The sequence below is a fragment of the Patagioenas fasciata genome, chromosome 8 (genome assembly GCF_037038585.1).
Source record: "Patagioenas fasciata isolate bPatFas1 chromosome 8, bPatFas1.hap1, whole genome shotgun sequence".
In the NCBI taxonomy this organism is placed as follows: domain Eukaryota; kingdom Metazoa; phylum Chordata; class Aves; order Columbiformes; family Columbidae; genus Patagioenas; species Patagioenas fasciata.
This window is the reverse complement of record NC_092527.1, coordinates 40,512,469-40,529,621: the sequence shown is the minus strand read 5'-3', so window position 1 is coordinate 40,529,621 and position 17,153 is coordinate 40,512,469. Positions and strand designations below refer to the sequence as shown.

Genomic DNA, 17,153 nt, shown 5'->3' with positions numbered 1-17,153 from the left:
ATATATATATATATGTTCCTGCTCCGGCGGGGGGATTGGACTGGATGAGTTTTTGAGGTCCCTTCCAATCCCTGACATTCTGTGATTATTTATAATAAAATATTTCCAAACTGTGAAGTAATTATATTTATAAACAAACCTGCAATAAATACTACCCTTATATTGCCATCTTCTGTCCATTCGCATTCTGAGAAAAGAAAACTGGGTATTTATTGTCAGTAAATTAAAGGAGGATATTAAGATACTCATCTGGTCTCTGAAAGTCAAAATTGGCTAAAGTCTAATTTAATAAAGAATATTGACTGGCAAGTTCAAGCCGTAACAGCTAAAAGTCTGAATGACATTTTATGGCAGGGTTCATTCAAACGTTTTCCCAGCAAACACATCACCTGCGGAAGGGAATGAAGCTTTGTCTGCTCTAAAAGGTTCAGTCACGCAGAGCGTGATGAGCAAGTGTTGCTCAATTTGGCCGTTCTGCTCTATGTCCCTCGTGGGAATCAGAGAGACCTTTAGAGCCACCGAGTTACTCACTGGGTTGTGCAGCCGGCGGCACCGGGCTGAGCGACGCAGGTGTCAGAGCCTCCTCACGGTGTCACCCCGACACGCGTCCCAGCTCCCAAAATGTCACCAGAGCGGTGACTGCAGCCAGCAGGCTCTGTCCTTGCTTTTAATGACCAACACAGCAATTGCTATGGTGCTTTGGCACTCCGGATGAATCTTACTGATGTTTTCTTCTCAGTTTATTTTAAAATACAGTAAATACATTTCTAAGTGCCTTGATTTCAATGGCACAAGTACGCTCTGCATCATATTTAGTCTTGTTACAGCTTGGACGCACTTTACTCGGTTTTGAGGTATGAATAATTCTCAGTGCATCGTTAGAAGCATTTCACTTAACACCTTCCACTTTTCAACCTTTCAAGATGGATATTTTATACTCGCATTTTGCTTGGGATTGCTTAGGTTACATCCAAAACTGCCAGGAATAATCTGTTGCACAGAATGAGAGAAATTTTCTTTACAAAATATGGTACCATAAGCGCAACTTCTGTAGTAATACAGAAGGTTGCAATAATACAGAGGTTGTGATAATACAGAAGGTTGCAGTAATTCAGAGGTTGCAATAATACAGAAGTTGCAATAATACAGAAGTTTGCAATACACTCGCCATTGGCATGAGAAACAGATGAAGGGAAAATTGCAGTTCTCAATTATTCCATCGCTGACTCTCTGCCCCATCCTGAGAGGAGCAGAAGGAGCCCCAGGTGTCCCTGGAGAGAGGAAGATTTCACTGTGGGTGCAGAGATGTGAGGAAGACAAACCAGACTAAAGGAAACGCTTCAGAAAACACTAATTTAGATGACTGGGCTGCATTAAACCTGTAAACCATTGAACTTCGGACCAGTATTATTCAATATATCCATCAATGACTTGGATGAGGGAATAGAGTGCACTATCAGCAAGTTTGCTGATGGCACCAAGCTGGGAGGAGTGGGTGACACTGGAAGCTGTGCTGCCATCCAGAGACCTGGACAGGCTGGAGAGCTGGGCAGGGAAAAATGTAATGAAATAGAACAAGGGCAAGTGTAGAGTCTTGAATCTGGGCAGGAACAACCCCAGGTCCCAGTATAAGCTGGGGAATGACCTATAGAGAGCAGTGTAGGGGAAAGGGACCTGGGGGTCCTGGGGACAGCAGGGTGACCATGAGCCAGCACTGGGCCCTTGTGGCCAGGAAGGCCAATGGTACCTGGGGTGTGTTAGAAGGGGGTGGTCAGTAGGTCAGAGAGGTTCTCCTGCCCCTCTGCTCTGCCCTGGGGAGACCACACCTGGAATATTGTGTCCAGTTGTGGCCCCTCAGTTCCAGAAGGACAGGGAACTGCTGGAGAGAGTCCAGCGCAGCCACCAGGATGCTGAAGGGAGTGGAGCATCTCCCGTGTGAGGAAAGGCTGAGGGAGCTGGGGCTCTGGAGCTGGAGGAGACTGAGGGGGGACTCATTCATGGGGATCAATATGGAAAGGGGGAGTGTCAGGAGGATGAAGCCAGGCTCTTCTCGGTGACAACCAGTGACAGGACAAGGGGCAATGGGTTCAAATTGGAACACAAGAGGTTCCACTTAAATTTGAGCAGAAACTTCTTCATGGTGAGGGTGGCAGAGCCTGGCCCAGGCTGCCCAGGGGGGTTGTGGAGTCTCCTTCTCTGCAGCCATTCAAACCCGCCTGGACCCCTTCCTGTGGAACCTCAGCTGGGTGTTCCTGCTCCATGGGGGGATTGCACTGGATGAGCTTTCCAGGTCCCTTCCAACCCCTGACATTCTGTGATTATCCTGTGAATTTCCTGACATGAGTGCTCCGTGCAGAGTGCCCCATCCTCCCACACTGGTGACACGCTCACGGACACGAGCTGCGTGTTCGAGACAACACTTATCCAGAAAGTTTTCGGTGAGATTAACGCTTATGAAATATGGCTTGGTTACATTTCTGACTGATGCTATATAGCGTTAAAAACTCAATTGCTTTATCTAGATGCACTTTGTGTGGATAAAACATTTTATTTACTTATATCGCCGCTTGCACTAAAACGTTCCTTGAAGAAAAGTAATATGGTTATGTTTCTTTAAATGCGCTATAAACTGCATTAAAATTACACCTAACTTTTAAATGCATGAGCTTGGCAAGAAGACGATTTGGCTCTAATGTTCCAAAATCAAAAGTGAATGTCCAGACACCCCAGAGCCCTTGAGAACAGTCACCAGCACTGCCGTGTGTTGCCTTTGCAGAAACAGTTCTGCAGAGAGCTGACTGACTACAATATGCGTTTAGCTGCCTCCACGCATTACATCATTTTGATATTTGAAATTAATTTAAATTACAGCTTGCAACTTATAACTTGATTTCTAACCATTCCAGGCCAAGAAGAGCAAAGTGTTCAGGAATGGTAGGGGCTGCTTTCCTGCGTTATTAATTGCACGTGCATAAGCAGCAGCACGTAATGGTTCATCAGTTCAAAGCGCAGTTGTTGCAAGACTGACAAACAATACTTCTATAGGTTATCAATAACATGATTTTCAACCTGTTTGGGCGTTTACCTTGAGGAGTTTTGCGTGCAGCAGTAACGTGTAGGCGGCCTCCGTGTAGTTATCGCATTCCTTGTGCAGGTCACACAGCTTGTACAAATACCTGCAAGCAACAGAAACAATGGTCGGCTCTTAAATGCAACTAAATAATTCATTCTGAAGATTACAACAGCTCAACTCTATCCTCAAACAACTAAATATATGTGGGATTATCCAAAGCTCGTATTTCTGCGTGCAGACACCTTTAGGAACATTTGCATTTCTGCTGTGGGTTGTTTTTTCCAATAGATATAAATAACTTTTGGTGTGTAATGAATCCAATACTGATTTTGCGCAAGAGATATTGCTCTAATTGTTCAGCTATGGAGACGTATAATTACTCTCCCTTAACTTCAGCTTCACTACAGCTCTAGAACGGGCTTATCTTCATTTTTTTTAATGACAATTTTTAAAAGAATCAAAACAAAATACCTATTAATATTGTATTTTGAAAAAGCCAGTGAAAATACAGAACTTTGATATTCATTACGATACATTATAAGTTTGTTAACTGAAACAGGAGAGAATTTGGGTGAGGGTCTGACAGTTTGTGATGCTGAACAGGGGCATCAATTCGAATGGTGCAGTTACCAAACCTGTCTTTTGCTACCTTGTATTTTCTGTTTGCAAATCAAAAAAACAATGATTAGAACCATTTAAACAACAGGAAGCGAGTTCCCAAGTGAAAATTCTTCCAAAAAGGTGCCAAGCATCTGAGAATGAATTCATGAATAATATTTAGATACCTAAAATAGCAGCGAAAACAAAAGCTTCATCATTTTAGCACAACAGTCTAGCCAATTTTAAGCCAAAGAACAAATAGAGGACCAGGAACCCTGAGGTTTACAAAAAGCGCAACGACATATTACCATTTTTACTTCGTGAGAAAATAGATTCTGAAAGGTTCCTAAAAGCTTTACATTTAAAATAAGTATCAATCGTGACATTATTTAACAGTCCTTTATACCCCGAGTCACGCATTTTGTACCTCGCCAGGAAGTAAAATTACTTTGCTCAGCTTTCTTTTGAGTTATTTAGTTTATCCATGTGATGACACTCCTGAGTATTTCAGTGTCCATCACAATGTAACCGAAGGAGGTGGCGAAGGGGTACAAAAATAATCTCTTGACTCTAATTGGTCTCAGTGAAAATCAGCTTTGGAATGTTCTTAAGGTTTAGTAAAGGTATATGGGGTTTTTTTATTACTTCTTTTTCCTCCAGCCCTCAAGCAGATGCTTAATATGAACTTAATTTCCTCCAGTTACGCAAGAGTAAGTCAAGCAGAGTTTGTCCCTGGTCGTGTTTACAAACCTTATGTACATTTCTTCTCTCTCAATCTCCTTGTAGAAATTCTGAAAAACAACATAATTTTGTTACAAAGTCTTTGATTTCACAGGCTGGAATGTACACAGAACATGCTCTAAATTAAAAATTCATAATTGTGTAACATCGACCTCAAAAGTGCAACATGAAATTTGCCTCTAGTGATAGAACACAAGTTATTTAACTCACAAAGTCTAATGCTGTGATGTTTCATGATGTAGCGTATTAGGACTTATGTCTCATTGCAAAGGTTAAGAATTTGCAAGAATAGTACTGCTGGAAATTTGCTTCTGGCATTTGCAAGTCACACATCATTAACCATTTTCAGCTGAAATTTGGTAATATACAAAAATGTAATTTTTAAGCAACAGTTGTTGTACGGATTGAAAACTCCAAACCTTATTGGAGCAATACATCATCTCTCCTTGAATTCTAATAGTTTCTTCAGAAATAAAAAGTTAGATTAGTGTTATTTATCTGGTTTCATATGCCACACATCATCATCGCTCTCTTCAGAAATCTCTCAATGCCTCTGGTCTTGAGATAAACCAGTTAACACTACAAATACGGTAAATGCAAGATATGATAAATTGCCGAGATATTAAACGCATTTCGGAATCTAATTTAAAGTTTGCCTTCAAAAGTTAAAAGATATCTAAGAAAACAAAATACAAAGAAATTTCTCCTTCACTGAGGTACAGTATATTCCAATGCTAAATTAAATCAGTCGGAGTAACCACCAACAGATGCATAAACCCAATACGAAACTGTTCCCTTCAAAGAGAACCGAAATACAAGATAGAATCTACCCACCAGAGTTGACGGAATTTTTAGGGAATATCCCATTTTAGTTGACATAACTGCTCACTGGTGCTCAGTTCAACTCCAAAGACAAGCCAAGCCACATGAAAATTCTCTGCTGTTTTTACTTATTTGCGTTTTTATTATTTATTTTTTCAAGTAGAAGAGACTTCTGACTTGAGGGGGATCAATAATATAAAACCATTTTATCCCAATACTCCCACCAGCTGCTCCGCTTTCCTGATGCAGCTCAAGAAGCAACATCAAATGAACCGAAACGGGAAGAGCCTCGGACAGCAGGTTGGCGCTGACCCACATCCCACTTCCTACGGTTCCTTCTCCCCAAAACCCAGCCCCTGCCCCATCTTTGGGTGCAGGTTCCCACCTCCTCCTTCACATGTGGCCGCAGGAACTGATGGGGATGAAAAATAACTGGAGGGGAAGAGCATGAGGTTTCAGCAAGATCCCTCCTAGGAGGGAACAAGCAGCCGTTTCTTTAACATCAGCTTAAATGCATATCAAAACCCTGCCTTAAATTCTAGTCAATACCGACAAACTTAATCCCATGAAAGCCTCTGCATCATTAAAGTCCCAATTAAGAACTCTTTGAGACCTCAGGTGGGAATTGTGCTGAGTATCAGCCCTGGGTTGGATTTTTACAAGGGCATAAATTTCACTTGGGGTGCATGGAGAATGATGAAAAGTCTGTGTTGGCCCCAAAGGGCACACGGGACTTTAAAACCGAGCTAAGGTTTTAAATCACGCCTACTGAAAATGAAGGGAGGTCCTGCCCTGCGATGCTTTTCTGCATTCCCGCAGGTTTCGGTGGCAGGGTTGTGTGCGGATGTCTAACGGTGATTTAACTTGACAGCAGCAAATCGCCCACAAAATTTATCAGCTGTGAATACTTGAATAAAAATCTGATGACAAAACTCAGCAGCAGGAGACGCTGTTAGAGACACTCAGAGAAAACAAACCCAAGCCCCGAGTGCATCATCGGTCCCCCCGTTCTTGGTACAGCAAGAATTACTGGGATGTCTCGGAGTATTATGATGAAGGGAAGGAGAAATAAATTCACCTTCCTTAGGCAACTTTCCTTGTTTTATAAATTGTTGTCATGTTTTAGTGCAGATAGTGAATCTGGTTTTTATTTCCTATCTGGTGCGAACTGGCTGGCTTTTCTAACTCAAATATTGTGCAGGGGGCTGCTACGACTCTTCTGCGGGCAACGAATTAAGACTAAAATCCCAATTTCTGATCTGATGTTTCTGTCTTCTCCCCCACTCCAATGGGCGCCGTTTCATTTACGGCTCAAGCGACACAGAGGCGTAAAGGCCGAGGACGTTTGCATTATTTGCAAGTGCTAAAGCTACAAACTATTTACTCAGATCTTTCCCAACCAGCATGAACGAAATCCATCAGCCGTATCACATCAGGCCATAAACACTGTCTGTGCCCCACGTATTGAAATGAAATAAAAGCTTTGCTAATGACATAGAGATGAAAGCTATGAAGCCTTAACAGCTAGCAGTTTGATATCAAGTCCTATCGGAAAAATTAAATCTAGCTAGTACTATGTTTAGGGGTCTCTAAAATTTATTTGGGCATAATTTTTCCATATGCGCTGATTTTCCGATAGTAAAATCTCATACTCTAATGCTTCCACCAATAAGCATGACCTGAATGTTATGGGGACAACAGCTACCGCTTCCAAATCCAGCCTGAATACATTACAGAGCAGATAGACCTTCTGGAACTAAAAGAAGGAAATTTCACATCAGTGAGGAAAAACCCTGAGCTCTTTCTGCTGTGAATGAAAACAGCAACACTCAAATTTCTTCAAAAATGTTGAATACGGAAGCTGAGCAGTAAACAGAATAGAAAATGGGCTTGCAAATGCACGATAGATTTGGTAGTAAACTGCATATTACTCCAGTGTTCTGTATGTCAGAGCGTTTTTCTGCATCAAGTTGTTCAAACATCAACTGTAAATGTCAATGAACAGCCCTCAAAGATTGGGCTCTGAAACGTTCCGTCTTAAATCTTTCCTTAGAACCAAATAAAGAATTAATAACCCACGTTTTCATAGATTCACCGTCATTAAAAAAACACGTATTTCAGGCTTCCGTGAGAATCCGAATACGTACTCTGTTTTACACAAAACCATCTGTTAAAGGTGTAAAATTCAGAGTGCAGGAGCGGGTTCAGGCGGGTGGTTCCTCGCTTACCAGCACGTTGACGGTGCAGCTCATGCGGTTCTCCTTGTTCTCGTCGTGCATGATGGTCCTGTAGTCCAACAACCTCTCCATTAAGCGGACAACGAGTTTCACGAAAGTTTCTCCGCTCTTAGCAAGGTATTTGTGTTTTCTGCAGTGCTCCAGGAGGCTGAAAAACCAATTACGTTCGCCTTGTTAATCACACCCGGAAAAAGCCTTGACTCAGGTGTGATTTTAAATATTGCGCGTCATTAACAGCTTTTAATTATTTCTGGGCTACAAAGTTCATTGTGGTCTAATTGCTCTCTCTCCTGACTTTACAGTGACATAAATCTCGCCGCTGATCAACACTTACATTTTGTCAAATAGCACTTTGTACTGTTCGTCCCCCCTGCCTCCTTCCACTTCATGATCCAGTTTCGTGATGATCTCATTTTCGAACTATAATTAAACAAAGCAAGCGTAAATAATCAGATGGCAAATATTTCACTTTATTACTGTAGCCTCGATGGTTCACAGATTGGTTGGGTACCTCGGTGAGATGTTTAGCCACTATTTTAAAGCATGATTGACTTTAAGAGTTCGCAGTCTCTGGTATTAAACTACCTACAATGTTCTGCTACCCTACAAGGACTTTTTTGCTAAAGAAATCATTGGTCGTGTTGTTAAGTGAAGTGTAAATATTTGCATTACGAAAAACTACATAAGGAGATTAATGAGAAGAACAAAGGTGGGGAAAAAGGAGACACAAAGCCAGGGACAGAATGTCCCCTGCAATAATGGTAATAACTAGAACAGTCAAATAAAACATGTTGAAAGCTGTAGGAAAGAGGATATGTAACACATAAGGCTGGAGCACAACCCAGCACCACTAACATCCCTTTTCAGCACAGATACTCTCACAGAGTGGCAGAACTCAATTAACACACCTGTTAATAAATCACTGCAGAGGGGAGGGAAGTTGTTTCTAACAGCTTAAGAGCGATATTGATATTTGGGCAATAATAAAAGAATGCTAACATAAGTGGGCATCAGAATAGATTTTAAGTGCAAACTGGATTTTTAATGATTCAAAAGGGTTTCGCCTGTTGCCGCTACTTTCCCCAGGGCCCGGGTTAGGAACAAACGCGAACTTAGTGGAGGAAGGATCACCCTATGGAATGAATTGCTCTGGTCATCTAATTGCTAATTCTTCATTAAATAAGCACAGACATCCACCCCATTAGTGACACAGCCTGTTGTCACGGACCTCAGCAGAAGAGCACGGGTGAGAAGGGAACCTGTGCCAGGGGATGGGACCCTGTCACCCAGACTGGGAATTTATTGACAGAACAGTCGTCTTCCTGTTTTTTCACTGTCACTCGCTGCAGCAATCCCCAACTATCTGTTCCGGGGAGAAGCAAAGGGCCACCCGCACGAGAACGAAGCCTGCTAACATTTTGTAAATGTCAAGAGATGTACTTTGCATCTGCAGTTAATACTAACAGTATATAATGGACAAGTATAAAAAGAATGGGCTGTCTGTAGCTTGAGTGAGGATGCACTTGCACAACTGCAGAGCTCAGCACCAGCCTAAAGACCCCTCTTGCATCTCCATTCAAACCACCAGCTTTCCTTCCCAGTGCTGCACTTCCTCACCTCTTATTCTTTACAGATTACTTCCGCAGATCAATATATCCACTGCAGTGACAACAGTACTAGGTCCTCTGTTACAGCCACTAAGCGCTGCCCGATCAGCAGCTGGGCGCTGCGTGGTTGGAGAACATGGGCTTTTGCTGAATGCTTGCAAGCAAATTAGACTTTTCTTTCACATACGGTCAGCCCCATGGGGAAGCTGAGGAAGACGAGGAGTTATCTCCAGCCACCAGCACAGCTCAGATTGGTTTGGCTAGGAAGAATTGGATTTTTCAGTCCGTGCTGTGAATCATAGCATGGTTTGGGTTGGAAGGGACCTTTGAAGGTCATCTAGTCCAACCTGTTTCATGAGCAGGGACATCTTCACCAGCTCAGGTTGCTCAGAGCCCCGTCCAGCCTGGCCTGGGATGTCTCAGGGATGGTTCATCCACCACCTCCCTGCCCAACATAGGCCAGTGTTTTACCACTCTCATCTACCACTCCATCCACCACCGGCCTCTTTCTCCCAACGTACGCTGCATTTTAAGCTCTGCCCACACAATCCCACCTCGGTCAGCAGAGTTTATCGTAACATCTCTGTCACGTACCAAACATCCAAGCCCTTCATTCTGCCACAATCCCTTGCTTGGGGCAAGGCAAACCTGGGCAGAACAAGAGAAAAGCCTGCAGCACTTCGCTATGATGGATTTGCCAAATAACTTGTGGCAATGCCAAAATACTGCTCTTCGTTAGGACAACTCAACCTCTGAATATCTTAACGGGCTCAACAACAGTAAAGAAAAAACCCACAGTCAGATCCAGGACGTGGTCTTGCGTCTCTTTCCAAGCCTCCGTGTTCTTCTCAGCATTAACTGCAGTAACATTGACATAACTTCCTACCTCCATATGCAACCCCACACTTTTTGTCCTCTGTATTTGAGTTGTATTTGGCAGCCTACCAGAACTGTCTCACAAACAGAGAATCCCTGTTCTGAGATCAGTGACTACAAACTATCATGACGAATAAAGGCAGAAGCTCACTTACTGCTCAGTGCAAATTCAGGATACAGTCTAATATGATGCACAAGTCGATCGAGCTGCGAGCTGTCGGGAAACTGAACTGCAGATTGTATCAAGCATACAGCGATAAAATCAACCAAGTACCCAAACAGCAGATATTCCATCTTAAAGCAATTTTTATTATAGCGCACGACCGTTTTAAAGAGAAACCTCCAAACCTCGGATTAAAACATTTCAAAGGTGCTCTTCTTAACCCAAATGATCCACAAAATCAAAGAAACACTGGCTGAAGAGACCACGAAGGTCATTTATTCCAACCTCCCAGGTGCTGTGGGATTATTGCCAGCACTAGATGAGGCCACGTGCGACCTGCTTAGTCAAGGACTGAACATCTCCATGGACAGATGATTACACAGTCTCTCTGGGCAACCTGTTCCACTCCCTCACTACTTTCCTTCTGAAGAAATGAATGAAAAGTGAAATTATTTCTTTCTGCAATACAATGGATGAATTATTCACAAAATGACAGGGAAATGAGACGAGGAAGAATAATGCAATCCACCCCCTCGAAGAGGCAAACACGAGCGGAAACGCGCTCCCATAGCACAAGGACACGTCAAGTAAAACACTGAGGCAACACAATGATGAAACAGAGAAGTCACAAAATTCATGTTCTCTAATGAGACCAGAAAGAAATTGACTTTCTCCACCAGTGTGAAAAACGACACTTGCTGCCAGCGTGAGCCCTTTAGGTGGCACATTTTTTAGCAAGAGATTACTCACATGAAGAAGAGCAATTACATTTTTGTCATACAGGATCTTGAGTATCTTCCTGATATCAGTTTTACTTAAATTTCTGTAAATCTAGGATTTGTTGGGCCATCTCCCTAATGGCCCTCTTGGGTCGAACAGAGCAAGACTTGTGACATTTCTGGGGTTTTAAGGACTATTAACAATATCTTTGCTCTTCAGTCACTCTCGATGCTTCTCAAGGAATCAATATGATGCAGATCATGCAAGCCAGATGACTGAACATGATTTAACATGGTTAAAATTCCCTCTGCGGTCTTTTCCACAGAAGGCAGTTTTATCAACACAAGTCGAGGTTTACAGAGCTATCGCCTTCCATGACGGGAGGAATATTTCAGGAATAGTGTGGCCAGCAGGATTAGAGATGTGATTGTGCCACTGTACTCAGCACTGGTGAGGCCACAACTTCAATCCTGTGTTCAGTTTTGGGCCCCTCATCATAAGAAGGACACTGAGGTACTAGAGAGAGTGCAGAGAAGGGAACGGAGCTGGTGAGGGGCTGGAGCACAAGTGTGATGGGAACGGCTGAGGGACCTGGGGGGTTCAGCTGGAGAACAGGAGCTGAGGGGAGACCTTCTGATCGCTGAACTGCCTGAAAGGAGCTTGGAGCCAGGGGGGTCGGGCTCTGCTCCCCAGGAACAAGCGCCAGGAGCAGAGGAAACGGCCTCAAGTTGCACCAGGGGAGGTTGAGGTTGGATGTGGGGAGCAATTTCTTACCCAAAGGGCTGTGGGGCATTGGAACAGGCTGCCCAGGGCAGTGCTGGAGTCACCAGCCCTGGAGGGGATTAAAGGGCATATAGATGAGGTTCTCAGGGACATGGTTTAGTGTCAGAGTTAGGTTACGGTTGGACTCGATGATCCTGAGGGTCTCTTCCAACCAAAACGATTCTATGAGTAAGAATGCGGCCCTGGAGTCACACACGATAATGGCTCTGGGACATCACACCTGGCATCTATTGATACAGTCTCAATTTTTCCTTTTCTTTCTTTTTAAATACATGAAATAGCAGAAAGTAGGTGTGCAACTGCTGTGATGGAATTTACTCTGAAGTGAAGAAGCGCCACATTTTCCGTGTTTACATTACAGCCGGTGACACTCGCTGACTCTTAGTGGAGGCTGCGGGTGTATCTGGCACCATCAAGGAGTCGGGTTTACATCCCTCTGACACTGACAGCCTGAGGGGCGATGTTAGGGAGATTACAGGAAATTAGTTGATCAAGATCTCAGCTTCTCTTTAAGACGTGTGTTTGAACTTGAGCAAAGAGTATATCCACTGCTTCATCTGTCTGTTACAATCTGCCATCTGGAGACAATAAATCAATGTAAGCTCTCTAACGTCTTCAAGTGTCAGCTCAACTAATCACTCTTTGTTTTACGTTTACCTACAGTGTGGTCAGGTTATATTTGCAGCACTTACAATTTAATCTAGCTGTAGATGAGGAGGACTTTCAATCCTCCAAGCTCCCATAAATGTTTTGATATGGGATAATAATGAATTTGTTATATGAAATCTAAGTGACAGGTAACACCACTAGGTATTAGTCCTAATGGAGAAATAGCACAAAAGTAGGGTAAAACTGGGTTCAAAGGCTGCTCTGAAAGTTGGTGGTAATTCTCAACAATTCCATCGGTCTCCTATTTTCCCACAGCATTCTGGCCAGCAAAATCCACTTAATATTAGGTGATTTTGGAGGTCTCCAGACTTACTGCACTACTTTGCTCTTCGAGTGGGGAGAGGGAGGAATACTGATATTCTCCAAAAGGCCAGAAAACAAGAAAAACTTACACATTTACATTGCAACTCGGGATAACTAAAAATGTTACTTATTTAAATTAATCCTTTGTGGGGGATGATTTATTTGAATTTGCATATTCAGTTGGATTACAGAGGAAAATCTGCAGAATCCCAGAAACTCGGACAAGTCATTAACTTGTGTTCTGTCAGCAAATCTACAGCACAGGGAAAGGGAGGTTAATACAAATTAATTATAGGTTCTAAAAGTTGAGATTCAAATAAGTAGGTATTTCTATTCAGGAGAAATATATCAATTTGAAATTCATTGATGACCAACCAGAAATTACACTGCAAATAAAAATGCTCGTATGACCATCTTGACAATACTAAAATTGATCGTTAAATGTTAGAAATAAATTTAAAGGGTTTCCTGTTTCTTTTGGTCTTTACTCGTTTAATTCTCTCCACAACAGAACCCTAGAGGTACTTTGGCTGCACCCACCGTTTCATTTCAGTAATCATACGCATTATGCGTTCACTTATTATGCATTTCTATAAGATTTTGCATTATGCATGCATTTACTATGCATTTCTGTATCATTTTTTCTATCTTTTTGGCTACGGTTCTGTTATGCTAAGTGTCATTCCAATTTATCGAAAACAGGGCAGATGCGTTGTTGCATTTTTGGGCCTCTTCCCTCAGATCATGACTTTTACACAAGCCCTCACTCTAACAAGGTAAGAACACATCTTATATTGCTGATGCTACCACCACCAGACACTCATGATTCTCCTTAGTAATGCTGTTTGGCCTGAAAACCAGGCATATGGGACTTATTATTTTGCTTAAACAAGTGACAGCTGGGAGGAAAAGGTTGCAAAATCAGGCGGTCGGGGCTTTTTATGGCCTGAATTCCACATTTCGGCTGAATGATGGTTTCACGATGAACTTTCTCTGCTGTCACCAAGGGATCCATCACGCTCACCTGACCAGGCCTTGAACAATCAAATCAATTCTCTTTCATCGCTCCTGTGGCTCTGACATATTCCCTTTGATCTGGAGGGTTCGCTAGCAAAACAGGCAGGGAAAAGGGAAAAAAGCATAGTAGAAAAGGAGGTATTTTCTCCTATATGAAAGCTTCAGACTTTAGTATCAGATTCATGCTCTGAGGGACAGGCTACTTTGAAGACTTCTAGAGGCTTCAAAGCACCTTAAAAGGGAGAGGGCAAAAATGGGCAACTCCAGCTTTTAATTCAGTCGTCCTTTAATTTACTTCTATAAAAACCAGAGGAAAGTTATCTTCTGTATTTTCTCAGGGCTATATATACCAGAAGAACAAAAAACCCCACTCTGTTGCTGGTTTTACAGGCAAACTAATCTGTACTAAAATCAAAGCCATGGGGAAAGCTGCCTGTTTATTACACAAGCCATCGCAGCACAGAAGTTCTGCAAAAAACTTGAATTCCTCACCAATAATCATGAAGTTTATACATCTGCCGGAGAAGTGGAGCCAATCTAAACCCTTGTTGACGTGACTAATGAGGTTAGATAACTGGGTTTCTGGTGGGTTAGTTTAACAGCAGTCAACCACTCAGTTTTGAAGTTCTCTTTGAAAGCAACGTTGGACAATGATTACTGGTAGTTGCATATAGACAACACAACGTAGCGCATTACATCGACACATTAAATATGAAAGCTTGCCCAGGTACTGGTTAAATTGTTTTATATCTATTTTTATCACTTAAACACAAAGGAAACAGAAAAGATGAGCCAGGAAACTAAACGCCAGGCCTAAACTAAAGGTCAGGTCCATTTTGGTTCCTGAGGAAACCATGGAGCAAGGCCTTGTGGAAGCTATTTCTAGGTACATAAAGGATAAGGAAGTGTCTGGGGAAAGCCAAGATGGATTTACCAAGGGTAAATCACACCGGACCAACCTGATTGCCATCTGTGATGAAACCATCTGCTCAGCAGATGAAGAGCTGTGGTTGTCAAGATCTCAGCAATGTGTTTGATCCCATCTCCCCAAGAATACTTGTGGACAAGTTGGGGAGATGTAGACAGGATAGACAGACTATGAGACGGGTGAAAAAACTTGCTAAATTGCTGATTTCAAAGGGTGGTGGTTTAATGACTTTGATAGTCTAAAAGACATCCAACAAGAAACATGAAGTCCTGAATCTGGGATGGCGTAGTCGCAACCAGCATTACAAGATGCTCAGGTGGACACCAAGCTGAATGTGCAGAAGCTGTGTGCACCTTCAATGGAGGCAAAACGTGTCCTTGACTGCACCAACAAGAGTACAGTTAGACGATCAATAGGATTATTCCACTTGGGGTGGAACATTGCATCCAGCTTTGGTTCTTCAGCTTGAGAGAGACATCGACACATTGGAGATACCTGATGGAGGGACACCAAGAGTAGCACTGGTGGGAAACCTGATCTGAAGAATGGCTGAAGGAATTGGGTTTGCTCAGCCCAGAGGAGAACAGGCTCAAGCCTTCCAACAGCTAAAAGGTGGTTCTAGAGAAGATGGAGGTACTTCATTCACCAGGGTGCACAGTGACAACATGAGAGGCCAAAGGCACAAGTTGATTCAGGGAAATTTCACCTGGATATAAAAAGAAAAGTCTTAAACATTGGAACAGGTCACCCAGGGAAATGGTGAAACCTCTCTCACTGGAAATATCCAAGATTGAGTTTCAGAAGGCCCTTGATAACCCAATGTACCGTCCAGTTTGGACCAGGCTACTTCCAGAGGTCTCATCCGACCGAGACTTTTCTACGATTCTCTGCTTTTTACAAGCTGTGATCTTCATTCCCCAAAGATGAATTTGAAACACTCAGCAAACCATATAACTACATTATCTGCAAAACCGTAAATGGACAGATTGATTATTCCCTGTTAGACATAATGTTCACTCTGAATGCACTGAAAAAAGGTTTACTACCTCGGCACCTGTCATATCAATGCTATGTCCATAAAAAGAGAAGTTATACTGACATAAGAAATACGCGGACTACCTACAACCCAAGACATCCCTGACTTAAAAGCATGAGGCATTTTTCTTCTCAAAAGGTGAAAAGAATTTATGTGAAATATTAAAGACGTTCATTTGTTAAAACCACCCAATTATTTCACACAAAGCTGGTTTCCTTCTGTCAAGAAAATATAGGGTCATAAATTTAGCTATAAAGTTACCCGCGGATTTTGCATGATCCATATAATTGTACAAATAAAAAATGACAAGCAACAAAAGAGAGCATCTGACAGAAAACTATTTAAATGGCAGCCCGGCGAGCATTTCAATCTTCACAGTATCATCGGAGTCAAACATAAGAAAGAATGATTATGCAGTAATTGGATGGATCCAAAATACAGTTCACAACCTTTCCACACACCAACCAGCACAAAACAAATCACAGTAATAAAGCTGATGCCATTTCCTTTGCTTAAGTCTCCCCATGCAGACATTAATTTACTCAGGCTACAGATTTATTAAGAACTGGTTGTGAATAGGAGTTCACAAGTATGGAAAAGGATAACATTTTTCATCAAAGAAAGAAAACTGCCAATAGAAAGGGAAAAAAGTAAACAACACATTTCAAACTTCATTGCAAAATTCACAAGGTCATATCCTGAATTGGCAGAAATTTCAGGGTAACACTGCCTGCCCCCCCCCGTCTGATTCTCAATCCATAAGGCAAAGTTTCAAGGGAAATAAGGTCAAATGAATGATGCCGGGAAACTTCCCTTCACTCCACTCGTCTCTCAAAAGTTGATGCTACCAGGGTAAGAATGTGTGTGGTTATTCAAGGACTTCCCTCAGCATTAGTATTTTAGATTTTGCAGTGCCTGTATAGCACGAAGAAATACCAGATAGCATTTTTTTCCTCTTCAAAACCCATAAAATGGTAAAGAGTATCAACATTACAAGATACTAGAGATGATAAATTCTTACAAGTTACAGTTTCTTTTGCCACATTATCAGGCTTCCTTTATGTCCCATTTAACTCAGAGCAGACTCCTTTTCTGAGTCATTGTGAAAATTTAAGACATCTGTCTTTGCTCTCCTTTCGTCTCATAAAGAAAGGTTTCACTTACTTCACGCAAATGTTTCCTTCAATAAGGACTTAAAACCGACAAACGAAAACTCTATGGCCACTCGAATTATAAAAATAAGCAAATCCATAATGATATTCTTCTTCTTTAGAAAAATAAGAAATAAAAATTCTACCGTTTTTGTCAAAGAATGTGTAGATCTTTCTTACAAACGTTAAATAGCTCACTGCTCACCATCTGGAAGCTTCTAGTAGAATGAAATTCGCATTGCATCATATCGAAGAAGATTGGGATGGTAGCTTTCCGGAGTTCGGTTTCGGGGATAAGCGTCATTTCCAAGATCGGTCCCACCATTTCTGGGATGAACTTGATCTTGTGCTGACCTTTAAGAGAAAAGATGGATTTCAGAGTTAACAAACAGCCACTGACTTTGGTACAAGATAACTGTTATAAAAG

General features: G+C 42.1%; 1 protein-coding gene across 2 annotated transcripts in view; it reads right to left on the bottom strand.

Moving 5' to 3' along the window:
• DOCK1 (dedicator of cytokinesis 1) overlaps window positions 1–17,153 on the bottom strand; it is a 277,211-nt gene that overhangs the window by 54,374 nt on the left and 205,684 nt on the right. For both annotated transcript variants that reach the window (XM_065843012.2, XM_065843013.2), the window contains exons 33-37: window positions 16,932–17,080; window positions 7,808–7,893; window positions 7,465–7,621; window positions 4,424–4,464; window positions 3,086–3,176 (exon numbers count right to left, since the gene is read on the bottom strand). In XM_065843012.2, coding sequence (XP_065699084.1) covers window positions 3,086–3,176; window positions 4,424–4,464; window positions 7,465–7,621; window positions 7,808–7,893; window positions 16,932–17,080 — 524 coding nt within the window. The remainder of the gene's footprint in view (window positions 1–3,085; window positions 3,177–4,423; window positions 4,465–7,464; window positions 7,622–7,807; window positions 7,894–16,931; window positions 17,081–17,153) is intronic.